The following is a 19674-nucleotide window of genomic DNA, read 5'->3' on the forward strand; positions in this document are numbered from 1 at the left end:
CAAGTGTGCGTGCGGGTGTGTACAGCGAGACAACCCCTCCAGGCCAAAACGTAGGAAGCAAAGATCTAAAACTCTGAAGAATAACGAACAGAAAATGTTAATCATGTTCTGAGGGCAGTGTTGCTTCTGATAACTTTGGCCTCATAGGAACAGAACTCTATATATAAGAGGAAAAGGGAAATGGTATGCCTTGGAATAGTTATGTCCTTTTTTTAATGTAAGTAAAATAAACTATACGCTATTAATTCTTTAAAGTGATCAGACTATGCTTGAGAATATTTCCCTCTCAGGCACAGACATTTTTATAGTTCATATGTTCTCCCTAAAGTAGTAAGTATTTCACTTTTTGAAAGCAGAGCAGAACTTGGAAGATGCAACTAAAACGGCCGATGGTGTCAGAGCAGCTGTTAAAAGTGATGCCTGTTATTTTCAGAATATGTGTCCTGTGGGAACAGAAAATATGGTCTTTGTTTTTCAACTGTGTATCATCTTTATTTTTCCCTGAGAATCAACAGTCTGCTGCTGAATACACAATAGATCCATCCATACAAAAGCACAAGTGTATAATTCCACCAACTGCTACAGGTGTTGTGTAGGGTAACACATATTTCCACAACAACTTTTCTACATGGCTGGTGTGCATGTATGAGTATTTACACTTATAATTGTACACACCGATGTCTGTATCTTTCTGTCTTTCCAGGATCCCGGTCATTAACATAGAACAGCCATTGGCCACTTTTTAAAAGAGTGAATCATATGAAGTGTTTAGCTTCCATTGCAGTAATTGTGTACGCAATCTTACCAAGGCTGCGGGGCAAAGATCCTAACACACATCGATACATTTCAGCTTTCAAGATGAATTCATTGCATTTGCTTTATTATACATGAACTATTATTTATGAACTCAAAAACCCTTTTGACATGCGCCCTCAAGCCTATAGGCCAGCAGCAGGACTCTTTAACTGCCTCGTATTAAAAGCAAAGCTCCTGTTCATCAAGAGATTTTTTTTTCTCTCACTGAATTGAATGCTTTTTTCGATTTTTTTTCCCCTGTGAAGTTCATGCAGCGTTTTTTCCCCTGATACACCGAATCAAAAATACGTAATAGTCTTTGACGGTGTGATTCCTCAGGCAATGCATTGTGGGTGAAGGAGTGGATGAGTGTTTAATCAGAAAACAATTTGCCATGCAGCCTGAAGCAGTTGCTGCTTAGAGCTGCAACAGAATGCCTCTGATTATCATTCCGTCCATGCCTTTGGATCATTGTAATTGGAAAACCCACTCTACTCCTGGTGCCACAAATATGCAATACCTAATCAATATTCCGGTGAAGGTGTCACTGATCAGTGCATGAATACACTTGTTTATCGCAGTCTGTGAGTTTTGCATTCCTGCATATAATTGTTTTAAATTATTTCAGATGCTGATTATGACACCCCCTGCCCCTATATGTAAATACCTCCCATTCAAAACCCTATAGTTAAAATAAGATTACATGCAACTTTATTTTCATTGTGCAGAGTACAAGTACAGAGAAAACAAAATGTAGTTAGCGTCTTTTTTTTCAAGCAGAAATGCAAAAAAAAAAAGCAGAGTATGTTCATGTAATATATAGTAGCTGTTATCGCAGATACTGATGATGCTTTATACAGCAGGGAGTATCAATGTACACGTTAGAGTCATTTAGCACTCTTTGCCTGCTTTTGTAGCATGAAATACCACAAAGTGAAAAGGATACAAAATCTGAATGTCTTTTGTGACTGTGTTGCCAATGGTAAATGGTAAATGGACTTGACTTATATAGCGCCTTCTAGCCGATTTTCTCAGCCCCAAAGCGCTTTACATATCTTACCACATTCACCCATTCATACACACACTCATACACCGCCAATAAAAAGCTTTTTTTTATTTCAGTATAAAAGCTTATTCTGCAGACTCAAAGTGTTTTGTTAACTTTTTTTTCAGTCGCATTCAATACAATCATCTCATTTTACAGTGACTATACCGTCTGCCACATAATGCCAGTTGGTGGCTGATGAGAGAGGGAAAATTCAGCATACATAATGTTTGTGTCTCAGTCGAAAACAGCTGCTGTACACTTTGGAGATGCTGTTAATAACGATCAGGAAGCTAATGTTGTCGGTGAGAGTGTGTTTCTGTCTCCATTAGAGATCGGCTCATTGCCCTGGCATTTACAGTGTGTTTACTAGAGCTGAACCCTTTCGTGTCGATTAGCTCAAATGTTACACCGATTGCTACAGCTGTGATTTAGTGTGACATTACAAATACAAATACCGATATGCATAATGTTAGTCTAATGTTTTTGTTTCCCCTTTCTTTTCTCCTTTTTCTATGTTTTTTTTATTATCATGAGTAGACAGGCAGTTGGTAGTACAGTCCAATGAATCAGGAAGAGCAGGTCACAGACAAGCAACAGGTCATAACATGAGGAAGTGATAACAGGCAGGTTTACAGGGACATGGAAATAGACAGGAAAGGCTGGACCGCTAATTGTGTAGAGTTGTGAAGTTCTTGCATCTCTGAGGGATATTATGGGGATATTCGGTGGGGTTTTGGTGAACAGAGAGGCAGGGAGGCATGAGGAAGCAGGGCAGGTGTCGCTTCACCATACATGGGTCCTGTTTCCCCAATAATAAACCTAGCTCTAGACTATTTGATGTTTACAGATGTTTACATCAATGCACCTTCTGTGCATGTACTCATTCGCACACCATGTATGCTATGCTATGCTAGGCTGATGGATTGGATTGGATTTACTTTATTGATCCCCAATGGGGAAACTGGTTGATATGTATTGTATTGTTTGTATTTAAAAATCACTTTTTTTCTACTGTGTATGTATATATATATATATATTTGCCTATAGTTATGTTTATATTTGTAATAGTTTGTATTTATTTTGAGCACATTGAGGATTGCTGCTACATTATTTACAGTGTGCAATGACCTTATTCAAGGAATAAGTTAAGTCGCCCGATTTCAGTTTGTCATGAATATTTAACATCCATGACAAAATAAGTAACCGTCACAGTTAATATTTGTGGAAAATCATCTTGTATAATTTATTAAGAGTTTAATTCTTAATTCTACTGCATGGGTGTGGTTTCATCAGATACGATTGACATTCGCTTGGTAAAACACATGAACAACATTAAAACTGTCAATGCATTGTTATTAAAATACTGACAAATCCCGTTTGATGAACGGAAGTAGGTGACATCACGGTTTTCCCAACTGAGCCCCGCCTAAGTCGCACCATTGAAACGAGCAGGGACAAGACAAAAGCAATGTAAAAAAAAATATCTCATGTGAAATAACCACCACACTGTTTCAATTTTGGCAGACCATTTTCTTCATGTACTTTCCTTTAATGTCTGTACATTTGCAACCAGGCCGATGTTCTTCTCTGTGATGAGGATATGTGAGCTCAATTACATTTTAGTGTCTACAAGTTGATTGGTACATTATATTGAAATGAATGAATGCAGCGGCTGCAGAGGGGAAAACTCATTTATCAATCCAACAAGCCAGAATGGCAAAAGAAAAGTTAGTTTAGAAATTCAGAGAACACCTGCACCTGTGAAACACTTATTGATTGGAAAAAGTAATGATAAATAACCCCATTACATCTTAGATTAAATGAGGTCATTTGGCATTAGGACATTGGGGAAAAGGTGGGCAGGTACCATATTGTGCCTTTATTTTTCTAAACAGAGGATAACAGACACATAGCTCTCATGTTCTTCTTCTTCCATCTTCTTACTGTTTCCTGTGACCTCATAGGTGTGGGCCAGCAACTTCCTGCCTAACGAGCCGGCTCTGTCAGACCGCTGTCAGAGAGCCTACTATCAGAAACACGGAGAACCGCTGCTTCTGCAATACGCCAAGCAAGAGGCTGAGAAAAAGGTACATACATCTGACTCTTACCATGACATTTGACCAATTAAAACCTTATCTTGAATTAACCAAATGATTACCTCACTGGAATTGGGGAGGATGAGCATGAGCAATATCATGACATCATTTTAACCAACTGTGTGATAATAATGGTTATTAACATACAGCATAGTCATTCTTATAAAAATGGTCTCAAAATACCAGAGTTCTTCAAAACTGGTGACATGGTACTTTTCTCACCATGACTGCCCTCATTGCGTCTCCCTTCACCCATCTACTCCCACTCTTCCCCACCATGCTTCCCCCTCTCTTTCTCTCTCTCTTCATCCGTCTCCTTTTCTCCCCATCAGCATCCTCTGCCTGTCTCTCAGTCAGTGAGGCGTGTGATTGGACAGCGGAGACGCTCATTAGCATAATGCTGCGGCATCCATCTTTAACCTGCGTGAAGATTAGGAAAACCAATGTGTGTGTGTGTGTGTAAGTGTGTGTGTGTGTGTGTGTGTGTGTGTGTGTGTGTGTGTGTGTGTGTGTGTGTGTGTAAGTGTGTGTTTTTGGAGTGATTCCGCAGTCGTGTGTGGAGCATCAGCAGCAGTAATCATCAAAGACAGGCCCTAAAAGAGCACTGGGCGCATTAAGCATGTTGGCAAACGTCTTATTAGGCAGCAGGCATTTCAGTGGAAACCGGGAAAATACTCTCTGCAGGCGAATTAAACCTGACAGAGAGAGCCATGACTTTTTTTGTTTCGCTCCCTTGAGCTGTAGGGAGATGTCTCACTTATGTTACTTATGTTATTTAATACACTTAACGTAAGGTTATATTCACAGCTAACACACATTCTTGGAACTGTCTTCACTTCATTCAGTGATAAGATAATCAAAATGTGATGGCGGCTTAATTTACAGTCGATAGAATTTTTTTTTGTACTTAAATGTGTATATAGGCTACGTTTTTTATCTTAAGGAAAAGTGTGACACATTGGAAAAAAACACGTATTAGGTTACCTGCAATGAGTTACATTAGATGATCAACACCAATTCCACGTCTGTATTATAAATACCTGGAGGCAGCAGCCATTGGCATTATGTATCCTAGACTGCAAACAGGAGTGGGAGGGCAGCTTGCCAAAAGCTACACGCAATATCTTGTTTTCTTTATTCCGTAAAAAAACAGAAAAGGAAAGAACAAAGCATTGTGGTTTCACATGGGCTAGCATGCAATGAGTGGTTGCTGGGCTACCAGTGGGGACTCCATGAAGTTACTGGGCAGATATTTGGCTAAGCTAAACAATGGGTACAACATCATTTCAACTTGGATACACCCGTCTCTTAGAGTTTAACATTCACATTGTTACACCAAAGAAAATGCCATCCAATTTGGGGCAAAGTAAGAGCCAAAACTATACTTTCCTGTTCTTCACCTCAGTGGGTCTTATTTATGCGACTTGTTAACTCTCTTGGAACAAATCACAGCCATTGTTTTTTTTGACTTGCTACTTAACACAACAAGCTGGAATCCACTTGGTGATCTCCAAAGGGAATTATCTACCCTTTTTGTCCTCTTGAACTAAAGCAAATTATTTTGAGTGTCTAAGGGACACATATTGTATTCTTCTCAAAGACGAGTTGGAGTGGGAGAATGGGCTTGATGATAGGAGTATAGGCCCCTACAATGAACCAAAGGAGTTTGAGCACAAAGTAACAGAGGAAGGGAAGCAAGTAGATGAAACACATCTTTTGTGTGTGTGTGTGTGTGTGTGTGTGTGTGTGTGTGTGTGTGTGTGTTTAGAGAATAGCATTAAAGGTTTTGAGAAGAGCAGATTGGACACTTGAATCACCTAGACAGCTGCTCATGGGGACTGACCTTTACAAAATCAGATCTGAGGCAGAATACGCTTGTGTGAGCTTTTGTGTGTTTTTGCAAGGAGGCCTTACACTCAAGAATGTGAGGCGGGTTAAGAAGGAATATTGACCAATTGAGCAGAATCCTGAAATCTTGACCAGAAAAAAAGGTTTCGAAAAAAAGTATAAAGGCATGAGTAAAATACTTTAAGTCGGTGTTTAAAAAATAAATAAAAGTAAAATCAATAATGAAAAACACAATTATGGTCTCACTACTTTGAAATTATTTGTCCTTCGCTAATCACATGCTAATTATTGTTCTTACAAAAACACTCATTCAAAGGGATAGTCAAAGTTGAATTGCATCCGGCACTAAATAGAATCCTATACCGCTAATACAATTCATTAAGAGAAGTGAATACTTTGGGATTCTCTGAGATTAGCCTGTGTTTTCCTCACCAGTTATTAAACACCAACACAATCCCTGTAGATCCCCTAATTACGCACTAATGCCTCGACAAGCTTGTTCTAACCTCATGGAGATTCATGGTCTAGGAATGCCACTTTATTTTTGCTTTGGTGTCTGGTTTCAGATAATCATTTTTTTGTTTTTGTTTAATACGTTTTGATATTATTCACATAGAACAGCACACACATACAATTTGAATACATAATAATACAAAATGAGAAACATTAAATGGAAACCTTCAGAAGAAAGAAAAGAAAAAAGAGGAGAACAAGGAAAACATATAATTTGTCCGCCTACACATTCGTACACACAAACAATAGTTTAGTATACAGACTAAAAGATATATATATATATATATATATATATATATATATATATATATATATATATATATATATATATATATATATATATATATATATATATATATATATATATATATATATATATATATATATATATATATATATATATATATATAGGACATTCTATCAATATATTGACGGATAAAGGAGTGACTCATGCTTCACAATGCATAGTAGATGTATGTGAACCCAAATAACATCTAATAATATATTGGTCACTTCACACTAACAATACAACACTGTCTGGGACACTCGAAAAACGGAAATGTAACATGTGGGAATGCATTTTTGTAACATCTCTATTTCTAAAAAAAATGGTGAAGGGTGATGGCAGAAAGATTCACAATACTCTTTGTTCTGGAACACTGGAATGCCTGGAGGAAGCTCGGGGCATAGGCCAATATCTACACAGAAAGGCGCCACGCAAGGTAAAGTCCTGATCCCAGGACTAGAGGGAGATATTGATTCACCCTGTTGCCCCAAAACAAGATTAATCTAAAAAGTTTCCGGCCCTGCACTATACAGCACAATTATTCAGTTATTCTGACTGATTATGCCTCTGCTCAGGGTTGGGTTAGGCAGAGCGATGCTGACATTACAGGAGATCACTGGAGCCCTCAAGTAAGCATGATAAAAGGCTTGTGTAAAAGGTATTGGCACATTACATTTCTGTTCAATGAAATTGCCCTTCACACCGCTCTGAGAAAGGATGCAGGTCATAATTAAATATTGATCACAGGGATCAAAATATATCAACAGTGCATGGCAGTGAAGACACAGTTTGTGGTCTACTAGTGTGAAAACTGTAATATACAATCACAGCCCATAATAAATATTCTAAATTCAGTGATAAAACACGCTCAAATAATAACTTCTTGGTTTCTAAACACATTGAGTGTTGAACTGTATATTGGTCCACTGAGTGCGTCCACTAGGGCAAAGTTTAAACAAGAGTGAGCTCAGCAAATCTGCTACTGCTGCACAGAAAAGCCATGATTGAATAGGTCTCAGATGGGCTTTGCTAGAAGTGAATTGAAAACAGTCTGAAAAGTAAGGAAAAAATATTAAGATCCCCTTTATGATTTCACAATGAATCTGTGTAACTTGTTGTATGTGAGCACAGGCATATATTGATAAGCAAAATATACTTAGGCAAAGTTACACAGCTACCGCAGCAATTACCTACTGCTGAGAGAGGTCGCCCACAAGCCAATACATGTACACTTCTGCATAAATGGCTAATCATCACACACCTAACAAACCAAGTTACATGTACAGGACCATCAACTATAAATCAGGCGTAGCAAGCAACTCTGTAGGTTGCTGTTTTTGTTGTGTAGCACATTTACTGTTAGGTCAGTCCCACTGCTCTCATACTTTTCTATTTCTAGCAGCAATAACCGCAACTATTTAGCTCTGATAAAATCCACTGTGTGCTATCTTCCTAGCTCCATACAGCAAACAGACAAAGTTAGCAACTAGATGGTGAAAATAGTGGACCATGTAGCAATTAAAAAGACGGACATTTTCCTTGTGCATTGGTGTAGACCAAACATGAGTTTGAAGGAACGTGAGCATTTGACTTGCATACTGTATTTCTAAAAGCACATGAATGCCAAAGTTGCTTTCCGTTTTGCTTACACTTTAAACGGTTATAATCTGCCAGGTCTGTGTGTTTTTCAGCTTGCTTAGGGGTTTCTTCTGCTGCCCCCAAGTGGCCCAAAAACAAAAATCAATGTATACAGCTTCAAAAGCTACGGTCTACTCCTGATTATCCACCCTGCTGCAAATTGTTGTTGGCGCTGTAAGGCCCTTTACACACCAGCATTCCAATGTTGGTCTGCGAGGCATCCAAGGAGTTGTGGTTAGGAAACAATACACGACATACACACAGCTACTGTAAATCCACTGCAGATAAAAACAACAGTTAGAGAGATTGTCCATGTTGTTTATAGGGATTAGTATGGAGTTGCACTTACACCAGATTCCCACTGCTGCTGTTTAGCACACACACACACACACACACACACACACACACACACACACACACACACACACACACACACACACACACACACACACACACACACACACACACACACACACACACACACACACACACACACACACACACACACACACACACACACACACACACACACACACACACACACTGGCCCTGGGACACGCACACTGAGCTGAGCTTTCATTTCTGATGGATGGTAATACGAAGGTCAGGGCGTGTTTGTGCCCACTCATCAGCTTATTAAATCTCATTTTCTGACACATGCTGCATTTAAACAGTTTATGATAATTGGGCTTCTCGCTGAACGCAGTCAATCCTGACCAACTTGTTATATTACCACTTTGAACACGGACTGTTAAAAAAAGTAAGAGCGTGCTTAGTGAACCATTTCTCTGTAATTTTTTAACTTAATATTCCATGTTTTTATTAATTTTATTTTGGGTATGAATACATTCTCTGAGGCGACTTAATAAGCTGAAGCAGTCTGAGGAAGTGCATGTGTTTATTACTGTCTCCTTTTATTTGTATATGAGTGTTGAATACAGAAAATGTGGGTAAATGATGAGCCTTAATTAGGCCTATGTCAAGAGGGATCAGTGGTAGGACTTTGCCACTGTAGTTATTCTGAGTGATTGTTTTCCATATCATTTCAATTCAGCACCTGATACTACATACTAATGTACCACGTAGAGTCATCATTTGGGATTTGTCATCATTTGAGTGTCATCATGGGACTTTTAATTAAGTTCTTCTAGCCTACTTCAGCAACGGAAACTGAAAGCTCTTGTTCAAGCTTTCTTAATACTGTTTTTGGCTTAGTTCATAGTTAAGCTTGACATCTGTACAACAGCTTGTACTGTACATAACATTGCTTCTCTGCACAGCCAAATATATTTTGTTTTTGTATCTTCACTAGGAGCGTGTGGTGGTGGAGAGTTCTGATTGGTTGGCGGTGGTTCCATATTGGGCAACATGGCCCTTCCAGACGCTGTTGTTACCACGACGACACGTCCTCAGAATCAATGACCTGACAGCAGAGGAGAAGGAGGGTGAGTGTGTGTGTGTGTGTGTGTGTGTGTGTGTGTGTGTGTGTGTGTGTGTGTGTGTGTGTGTGTGTGTGTGTGTGTGTGTGTGTGTACAGACTGAGTGAGTGACTGGGAGAGCTATGAGGTAATTAAGACTAGTTTAAGGGGACTTAACTTTGATCCCCTGTGAGTGTGTGTGTGTCTGTGTGTCATTTTTCATGGTCATTCACAGCACATTCAAGCTTCCCCGGGTAGGCAAAATATGTCCATAGGTAGCATTAAAGATGGCACATTTACGTTCTTGATTCTTGCTTGAATTTCTTCTTCATGTCAAACCTCCCAATATTATATACAGGCAGTTTTAAAGACAAAAAAGTGCTCAAGTAATGCATTTAAAAATGGTGTTCTTCCCAAACAGTATGGTGTGTAACTGACACTAGCAGATGTGGCTGTTGTTGTCAACTAATTATTTAGAGGTGAGATTACCTACTATATAACCTCTAAAAAACAAACACCATTGCATCTGTCAATTAAGCAAGGGCTTATTTGAAAGACTTCTGTTGACAGAGTCTGTGTTTAGCCGACTGAGACTGTGTTTTAATGAAGGTGTGAAGCCCACGGCACGTAGATAAAATGGACTCAGTGTGATCAGTGTCTTTTGGGAAACAGCCCCCATCGCCACTATTTCACTCTGAACATGGGAGACAAATCAGTAAGGAATAATGATTCAAAATCAGCTGGAGAAAGGGAGACGTATTTTTTGTCTCAACCCTCTTCTGAGTCAATGCCTCGAGTTCCATCAAACTGTTTCAAATCAATCAAGTTCTGTAGTGTGCCTAGAGACATTGGAAAACAAGTTGGATTTGTTTTTAGGCGAGCCTCTAAGACAGGGATGTAAATTATGATGCAGTGATCAATTATTCACCACTAAGATTTAGATTAATCAAAAGTGTGCTATAACATTACGGGCACAGAGTTTGTGTATGACTGAAATGAGTTGACGGAGTATTTTCAGATGATTTTCATCAACAATCAGTTTTAAATGTATTCTTTATTTGACAGAAAAGGAACAGTGAGAGGTCTTTTGTCTGAAGTTTAAATGCAGCTTTACGTCAAACCAGACTATAGTTACACACTCCTTCAACCATTCATCTCTTGAAAAGTGTTTAAACAATTGGAACAGCACACAATAAACTTGTATGCAGATAATGTATGACAGTGAACAGTCCATTACCCCCAGACTAAGTACATATTCTCATATAATAAATAAGGTCCAGATCAGGCTTTGGCTTGGCGATGGATTGTGTTGTTGATACAAGAATGGGCTGAGTTTTTATTATTTTTTTTGTGTCCTTGTGCTTTTATGCCCTGCAATAATGCACAAAAACTTAAAAAATATATAATGATTAATCGAATCCCATCTGAATTGTGTTAAGCCTTTTATAATGAAAACCTACATTTTATTTTAGTATTCGATTTTTATAATGCCCAATTGGATGGGGTTGTGCATGATGAAATAGTGCACAGCAGGTGTAAAATACAGATTAAAAAAAACAACAATAAATACATTGTATAAGCTTGTAATGATGTATTTGTTATTAATTGGGGTGAATGATGGATTAAGGAAGTTGCTTAACATCTAAATCCCTTTTTTCTCATGTCGACCCGGGGTTTGAGTTAAGTTAAGAGCAACATATTTTTGTGTTTTTGTAATATCCCGCATGGTCTGTCAGACTCATTTTGTTATTTATTATATATTTAGTTTCCCCTTAAGAAGAATACAAGTTTCTTATTCTTTTAGATGTACAGCTTTTAAAGTTGGTCTTTACTCTACTAATTATTAGTTACTATATTTTTTTAGTTTCAACTCAGCTCCCCCCTCATAAAGCTATTCATAAATAACAGTACTCAGATACCTTCTTCTTCCCTCCCATTCACTCACGTTATCTCCCTCTCTTCTTGTTTGTCTGTTTACCAGGTCTGGCAGACATTATGAAGCGACTGCTAACCAAGTACGACAATCTGTTTGAAATCTCTTTCCCCTACTCCATGGGCTGGCACGGTAAGACAAATACTGGGCTGGTTAAAATAAAATAAAAAATAATGTTTTGGTAGAAATATGATACGCTGTTTAAAACCCGCTGTTATTGTAGAGTGACAGAAGGAGCGAGTGACAGATGGTGGGAGAGAGATAAAAGATAATTCTAGTCTAAATACATGAAAATATGTGGAATGATTGGTATATCGGAACACAAACACTGCACACATCAGGCTAGCAATAAACTAAATCATAAACTAAATAGTGCTGGCAGATTGCAGTCTGAATCCAATGTGCTCATCTGTGTCAAAAATCTGCATAAATCAGTCCTGTTTCTTTTTTGTTGTTGTACCAAGTTAAACACAAAAGACAAGCGATAAAGACGGAAGAGATGGGGTCAAATACTTTCAAACCTTAAGTTTTTCTTTACACCTCTCTCTCTCCCTCCCATCTTCATCTCTTTCTACATTTTCCCTCTTTCCATTCTCCCTTTTTCTCGTTCCTTTCTTTTACTTTCTCCTTGAAGTCAGCTTTCACTCTATCTAGTTCTGTTAACATCAGATCTTTACTTCATAAAAGGGCTTTCTCTGCAGCACATCTTCCCCCAATCTTCATGTCTGCACCTTTTTGAGGCTGCAAATCAGTTGGTGTGCTCTCCTGTATTTTTCCTCTAAAATATAATTCCACAATAGAATAGCTTATGGCATGCACCAATGTGGCATTAGTTTCACAAATGAATATGATTAGCTTTTTCAATGTCATGGGATAGATGCGCGTAGGTTAGGGTGCAGTGTAATAGACGTGTATGTCAGCTTTGATGTACCACGCCTATTTTCACTTCCCACATCAGCACATGTAATGGTTTGTATCATGCATCATCATGAAGGAAACTTCCAACAGGTAAATACCATACCAGGTGTTTACCATAAGTGACAGTAGCATGGGGGGGAGACAAATGTATTGTTATGTCTGTTTACCAGCATGGCGGCAGGGCTGTCAATGAGAGAAAACAAATATATTCTTCATTCATTGATTTTCTTTTGGCCTCTTGGGGGCAGTGTGCAAGCTGTAAACACAATACACATGGTCACCATATGAAGTTGATATGCTTAATAAGTTGAAGAAATTAATAATCATTGTAGACCAAATGCGATAATGCCTTTTGTTTGTTGAAATTTGCTTTGAGCTTGACAGGACTCGTGACAATGTTTTTTTTTTGTTCAAACATATACACATACCCAGGCCTGCAGCACATCACTGACTACAGGACCATCACCAGCACCATCAGCTCCACAGACAGCTTGCCATAATCAAGAAAATCAATTTGAGAGGGTACTAAACTTAGCATCAAAGTCCTCTGTTGTAAAGAAATAAGAATAGCAATTGGAATTTTAAATAGTGATTGGTTGATATGTACCTTTAGATAGATAGAGAGAGAGAGAGAGAGAGAGAGAGAGAGAGAGAGAGAGAGAGAGAGAGAGAGAAAACTTGTACCAAAGGTAAGCTGAGTGCAGTGATGCGATGAGTGATGTGTGTGACAGAAAGGAGAGCAGTGTCATCGCGGCTGAGTGCTCACACTTATCCTTGTCTAAGCCAGAGGTTACCGGTTCACTCCCTGCAGCAGTTACGTCCTGCTGAGTTGTTTCAAAGAGAGGAATCAAGTAGCATTTTAAACCAAATATTCGATAATTATTTCATCAATTATCAAATACCTGCAAAACTAATCCCGTTCCCATCACCCTCATCAGCAGTGTATACTATGTGCCGCATATTTTAGCAGGCTAACATGCTAAACTAATATGGTTAGCAAAGAAAAGTATACAAACATCATTAAATTAGCATTAGCATGTCATTGTAAACATGCTCAAGTGAGCGTTTTAACTCAAATAGCTCAAAGCCTCATTGCTAGCACAGCTTTAAAATCTGTTTTGTTCAGACATTTAATGAAAGAGTTTCGTAATCAATTGAGTTTGCCTTGTTTTAAACTTTAATAAATCAATTAAATGAAACCGTTTAAGATGAATGTGTTGTTCCGCACTATTTCAACAATGACCAATGATCACCACCACGAATGCTGGTAAACATCTTATCAACGGGCAACCTGCTCAATAGTCTTGATTAAATCAATTCATCAGGCTGTACACACATACTCTCTATCTCCCAAAGTGCTGCCGATCACGTCAAGGTCTTTAATCTTGTGCTTATGAACGCATTTTTTTCTTTATCTTCTATCATTTTGCCCTTTTTTTTCTCCATTCATCTAATAATTCCAAATGATGGGCCTTTTTATGATCTCTTTCATCTTCCATTGCAAGCTTCAGGCCAAATGAGGTGTGTCTGACTACTACACACTGACTATTTGCTGGAAATGAATCTTGTTTAATGAAGTCTAGAGCTCCCATAGTGAGGCAGTAAGTAATCCAAAATGTAAGATGTTGATGAACGATCAATTTTTTAAGCCATAACTTTATCATCTCAGATTCAATTCGGACAATAAAACGATACAGCTTTTGTGAACAAAAATGTTTTTTTGCAAATGTTTTTTTGTGCGGTCTGGGTTGTTGACAGCAAGGCAGCCCACATGAAAGATAGGTTATTAAAAGAGATATGATATACCCTTACAAACAGCTGGGGGGCAGAAAGAAGGACACGCATGGCATGAGGGGGCCAAAGTCATCCACTCACCTTCTTCTTTTTATTTAGGCTGCTATCTAATCTTTGAAGTAGAATCTCAGTGAAAAGTTGCCTGTGGTGAAGGCTCTCACAGATCTTGTGTATAGCTGTGTGGCTGTAATCTTCCAGTCTGTTTTATTTTTCCCTCAGACAGTGACCTTATAGGTCACGTTGTATCAATGTGTTTTAAGGTTACACGCAGGTAGTTAACAGACTCACCTTATCTGCTGCCGCAAACACAATAATACGATTCACTAGCAGCTGCGATAACTGTGTTTTGTAGTACACAAACACACACACACCCACACACCATCTTCTGGCATTATATGTTTTCGTGATAATCTGATAATATTACCGAGGTGCCAGTTGCACACGTCCTCCCTCTTTTTCATAGTGTAACAGACCTACCTATGTAATTATCTATGAAATATAGCAGTGTGGTCTGTTAGCAAACTCCTTTTTCTTGTTACTAAAATAAGGGAAAAGTCTCAAGAGTGTGAGAAATGCTGGGCAGAGATACAGACAAGGATGCTGAAAGATGAGAGATTGTATATTATTTATGGAATCATTGGTAAAAAACTATTTATTATTTGTGTTTTCCTTTCCTAATGGTTTGTTGTTCCTACTTTCCGAGTGTCGCTACTGTTGCTATCCTTGAAGTTGATGGAATACTTCCAACAGTTTTTTTTTAATTGGTAAAATTATTTTCAACTCCCAAAATAATGGTTATATTTTAACCTTATCAGGGGGGTTAAGGGAAAGAGACTGTTGAGATTGTTTTGTAATTATGTAATGTGCTGCGCTTAGCTTACATTTTGTTTCTCCACACACAGACACACACAGACTCACGCGCACACACATACACATACACACACACACACACACACACACACACACACTGACAAACTAATTTGAAAGCACACACAGACCCGGCTGGCCCACATAAGTAGTTGCGTTATCGCACCATCTGTGTTTGTGCTTTATTTTAGCTCATTTGGAAGCAGCCAGCTCTTAATTTAGAGCCAGGCTTATTAGTGGCAGTGTGGAGATAGAAGCGGTTGGATGGTGCACAAGTCACCTGGGAAATCATGGATTAGATAAAGCTACCTGCTTACTCCTTCAGGACCAAAACACACAACACATTACAGACCGTATTAACTGTCTGGATAAAGGATTTGGACAGAGAGGGAGACAGATAGACATGTAGGGACATAGAAAGGTTACAGTTGTAGAAGGGCCAGACACTAAAGCCTTAATTACAGCACATAAACATTACAGTTCACGCACACACACACACACACACACACACACACACACACACACACACACACACACACACACACACACACACACACACACACACACACTGAAATACTACTTAAAAGCAGGTAATTGTCTTCTAATAGGGGCATCCGTGCCCATGCATTCCTTATCTGGACTCTTCAGTCTTTTCTTTGTCCTTCCTTTTACATCTACCGTCCATTAGTTCCCTTTATGTCTACCTCCCGACGTCTCTATCTGTATCTGATCAGCCCCCACTGTCTACAGGAGCTCTTATGATGTACACAATGTCTCCAGGGATCTATTGTTCTTTAAATTACTCTTGTGTTTTTCCAAGAGAGATATGTATCTAGACTATCTACGTCCTCATTTGATCGCATCATTACCTTCCACCGAGATCAGAAAGCCGACACAGGCGACAAAGCAGGTATTTAAATGGGAAATGCAGTCACAAATTGTTGAAAATGTATCTCGGGTAATGGCCCTCTTGAGAGGGTTTAGAGACGTGCATAATGATGCAATTTTTCACGCAGCAATTTGTAAGTTGTGTCAAGTTAGGCAATGCCGAGGGTGACAAATGAAAGGCAAAACTTGAATAAAAGAGCGGAAAAATGTGATTAATGCGGATGCTTCCATATCTGAAATTGAGGTGATCTAAATGTGTTTGATGGGCATGGAGCTATGCTATGGCCTTTTAACTGGCTGCCCATCCATTTCTCGAATCCAAATCAATGTTCTTGCTGTCACCTGTGGAGCTCTGCATGTACACCTGTAAAAAGCAGCTCAAGACCAATCTGTTTAGACGACTTTTGTGTAGATTTTCTATTTACTGTATTCCTATTGTAATCATTTACACTTTATATTATACCTTAGGCACTTACCACATGAACCCTTTTTCCCCCAATGTTTTTTTTTCAGTCTGTTTAAGGCAAGATTTATTTTGGTTTATTTTGCCTCCATAACAATTTTTCCAATGTGCATGTTACGTTTAGTTTACTCTAACTTCCCTATCTGCATTTCCCCCCCCCGATACAACTGTCTTTATCGGCCTGTTTTAATGTAAGTGAGACAACTGGTGAGGTTGCCTGATTAATTAATATGACATAACAACATAACGACACAACTGAACGCGGGGCTCGCCTCATACCACTGTAAACTCAGCTGACATTTGGTGCTAGCGCTGTTGATTCTTCAGAGGCTGCTTTGGGATATTTGTAGCTCTGTAACCTTGCACTATCAAACTTGTGTGACATGTCAATGGAGAAAATTGCGATCAATCTGGAAGGTAACTTGAGATTGTAAAAAAAAAACCTTTCGACCCATCTGGATAATGTTTTGTCAATGGGTACAGAGCCACAGAGACTGACTGGGTGAGTAGAGCTGGTCCTTACAAGTATATATCTCCACTTTAACACGGTCCTGTCTTTATTTTTAGGTGCCCCCACAGGCCCCCATTTGAAGGAAGACAACGCTCACTGGCAGCTGCACGCTCACTACTACCCTCCTCTGCTGCGGTCAGCCACAGTCAAGAAGTTTATGGTGGGTTACGAGATGCTGGCCCAGGAGCAAAGGGACCTCACCCCTGAACAGGTGAATAACCAAACTTAAGACATTTGCTAAACGCAGCTTTCTACAGATTCCCCTGCAATATACGTGTAGATATAGCTTGTACAAACATTTTCCCTATGTAACTCCTCTCTCCATCGAACCCATTGAGATTACTTTTACTTTCTATTCATCAATGTTATGTCTTCGTTCACAGCTTCTTGCAGTAAAGGGAGCGGGTGGTGATTCTCAGTAATTACTTATATTGCAGCAGAGATAAAAACTTGTGACCTTCAGTATAGGGATGTCTTTCATATTTTGGGGGGGTTATTCCTTTAATATTTTCACCGATTGAATCCCCGTCATCAAAAGGCGATTTTGCTCTTCTATTCATCATGCGTTTGTCTTTTAAATCTTTTCTTGTATTTTTTTCAGGCTGCCGAGAAGCTAAGGAACCTACCAGAAGTGCACTATAAAACCAGAGAGAACCTGGAAAAAGGAGGAGGAACAACAGGGAAAGAAGGCGGAGGAGAGTCCAAGTCAAACTGAAAGGACCTAGGGGGAAATAAAGCTTTAGTGAAACCACAGTGTAATTCTTTCGGGGAATATTGGGTTGATGTTTTTCTTTTTGTTTTGAAAGTACTGTGAAAACATTATTAAAATGTAACCGTCATACATACTTTGAAACATGTTAAAGTGCCTTTCAAAAACACAGGGCTTAAATATGGTCTTTTATACATTGAATGGAAATATTTTAATACATTCTGTGTTCAAACCCTGGGCCCCTTACTGCAATTATGAAATGGACTTCAAACTAAATGCGCCATAAAGCCCGCCCTCAATGTTTTAGGGAGATAGTAAGAAAACATTCTTCTTTTCTTCTGTGCTGTCCCTTCTGTTGGGTTTTAAACAACCTTGGTTTTGTTGTTCGGCCATGAATCGGAAACCTTTCAACCACAAAGCTTTTTCTTCCAAAGACCCAATGAAAAATGTGTTGTTCAAATGAATTCCTTTTTTTTGTAAATCTTTTGACATGGAAATAATTCTCAAAATATTTGAACAGTTTTAAAGCCTCCAAGGTCTAACATACTGTTGCTTCATTTTGAGATGCCATGTCCCCTGTTCAGGTTAACACAGTCAGCATTATCGTGCTATCTTTATTAGGCAGCGTAAGTAGTGTTTTTGAACCTAAATGGCACCTTATCCAGAGTTTAAAATACTGGAAAGATAGTGGTAAATAAGTAAGTTGGTCTAAAATTATTAAATAAAGAATTTTTGAATGTTTGGTATACTTCGTTGTACTCAAATACTGAAGCGACAAACCGTGTTGTTTACACATTATTCAACCCAACACCTGCCAAGCATGAGGTAAATTGGTGCTGAATCCGAAGTGTTCCAAATGAGATAAAGGGATGGAACATTGCTAATCAATGAATGAATAATCATAAAGTGATTTGGGACAGAGCATGGGTTTGAATATTTCAGCACCACAGATAGAGACAAAGCCTGATGTTTAGTATTTCAGCACCATGGAGAGCTACTGTTGGAGACCTGAGGTGAATGTGACTGCCACATGGACAGAGATGTACTGTGTGCATGTTTGGACAGGGTCCTCATGTTAAAGAAAAATCTGATCTATATGTACCGATAGGTTCCTGCAGATATATCAAAACAAATACCACAGTCCACTGCAGCTAAAATGTGTCATTTACTTTGTATAACGGTATTTTTGTTTTTGCTTTAACAGTATTAGCTTCCAGAGCCACAGCAGAAGGACAGTGACACAAAGAGGGAATGTTGTAGAAAGACAGAAACCTTGAAAGGATCCACCCAATTTTTGCTGAATACATGTTGTACAAAGGACATGGATTTTGTCCAAAACTGCTTACAATAGAATTGCTTAAAGAAGGGATTTCTTTGTAGCTGCCAGTGCAGTATGGGCAAGAGAAACACGTTAGGACTACTGTGTATCACACACTGTGGGTGAAGTTTGTATTCAGGGATGTGGATGGGCAGCATCACAAGGTTGTTAACCAGCTGGAAGAACATATATGCAGGCACAGAAGACCATGCTGTTAAGTAATAAACAAGCCAATATATGTTGAATTAACATTCATTTCACATTGGTGTGTTCATGTAAATGTTAGTTCTAATTATGTCATTCTAATTTGCTACTACTTAAACCTAAATTAGAATCTGATTAATCAGCTGTTTCTTGAAAGATTTATGCTGGGAAGTCAAATGAACACTTAGTGACTTGTGACTAATTAAAAGCCTCAAAGGGATCATTGAGAGACCTTGTCCTGCATGGCAAAATGTGCTCACTGGAGAGGACCCACTGAACCAGAGGATTAGGATGCTTGCTCCCTCCAACCGTATTACTTTTACCCATACAAATGAGTGCATGAAAACAAGTTCAACATGCACTTGTGTTTATCGGGTGATATATAATGCGATAAGATATAAGAATGCCAAGTTGATGTGAAATGAGG

At 38.8% G+C, this 19674-nt stretch overlaps 1 protein-coding gene across 1 annotated transcript in view; it reads left to right on the forward strand.

Annotated features, from left to right (window-relative positions):
* Nucleotides 1-18417, forward strand: part of galt (galactose-1-phosphate uridylyltransferase) — a 30894-nt gene extending 12477 nt beyond the window's left edge. The window contains exons 7-11 of the mRNA XM_080046231.1: nt 3808-3930; nt 9537-9669; nt 11624-11707; nt 17073-17227; nt 17618-18417. Coding sequence (XP_079902357.1) covers nt 3808-3930; nt 9537-9669; nt 11624-11707; nt 17073-17227; nt 17618-17731 — 609 coding nt within the window. The 3' untranslated portion in view covers nt 17732-18417. The remainder of the gene's footprint in view (nt 1-3807; nt 3931-9536; nt 9670-11623; nt 11708-17072; nt 17228-17617) is intronic.
* Nucleotides 18418-19674: the final 1257 nt, after the last annotated feature.

This window comes from Ammodytes marinus (genome assembly GCF_949987685.1).
Source record: "Ammodytes marinus genome assembly, chromosome: 18".
NCBI lineage: Eukaryota > Metazoa > Chordata > Actinopteri > Uranoscopiformes > Ammodytidae > Ammodytes > Ammodytes marinus.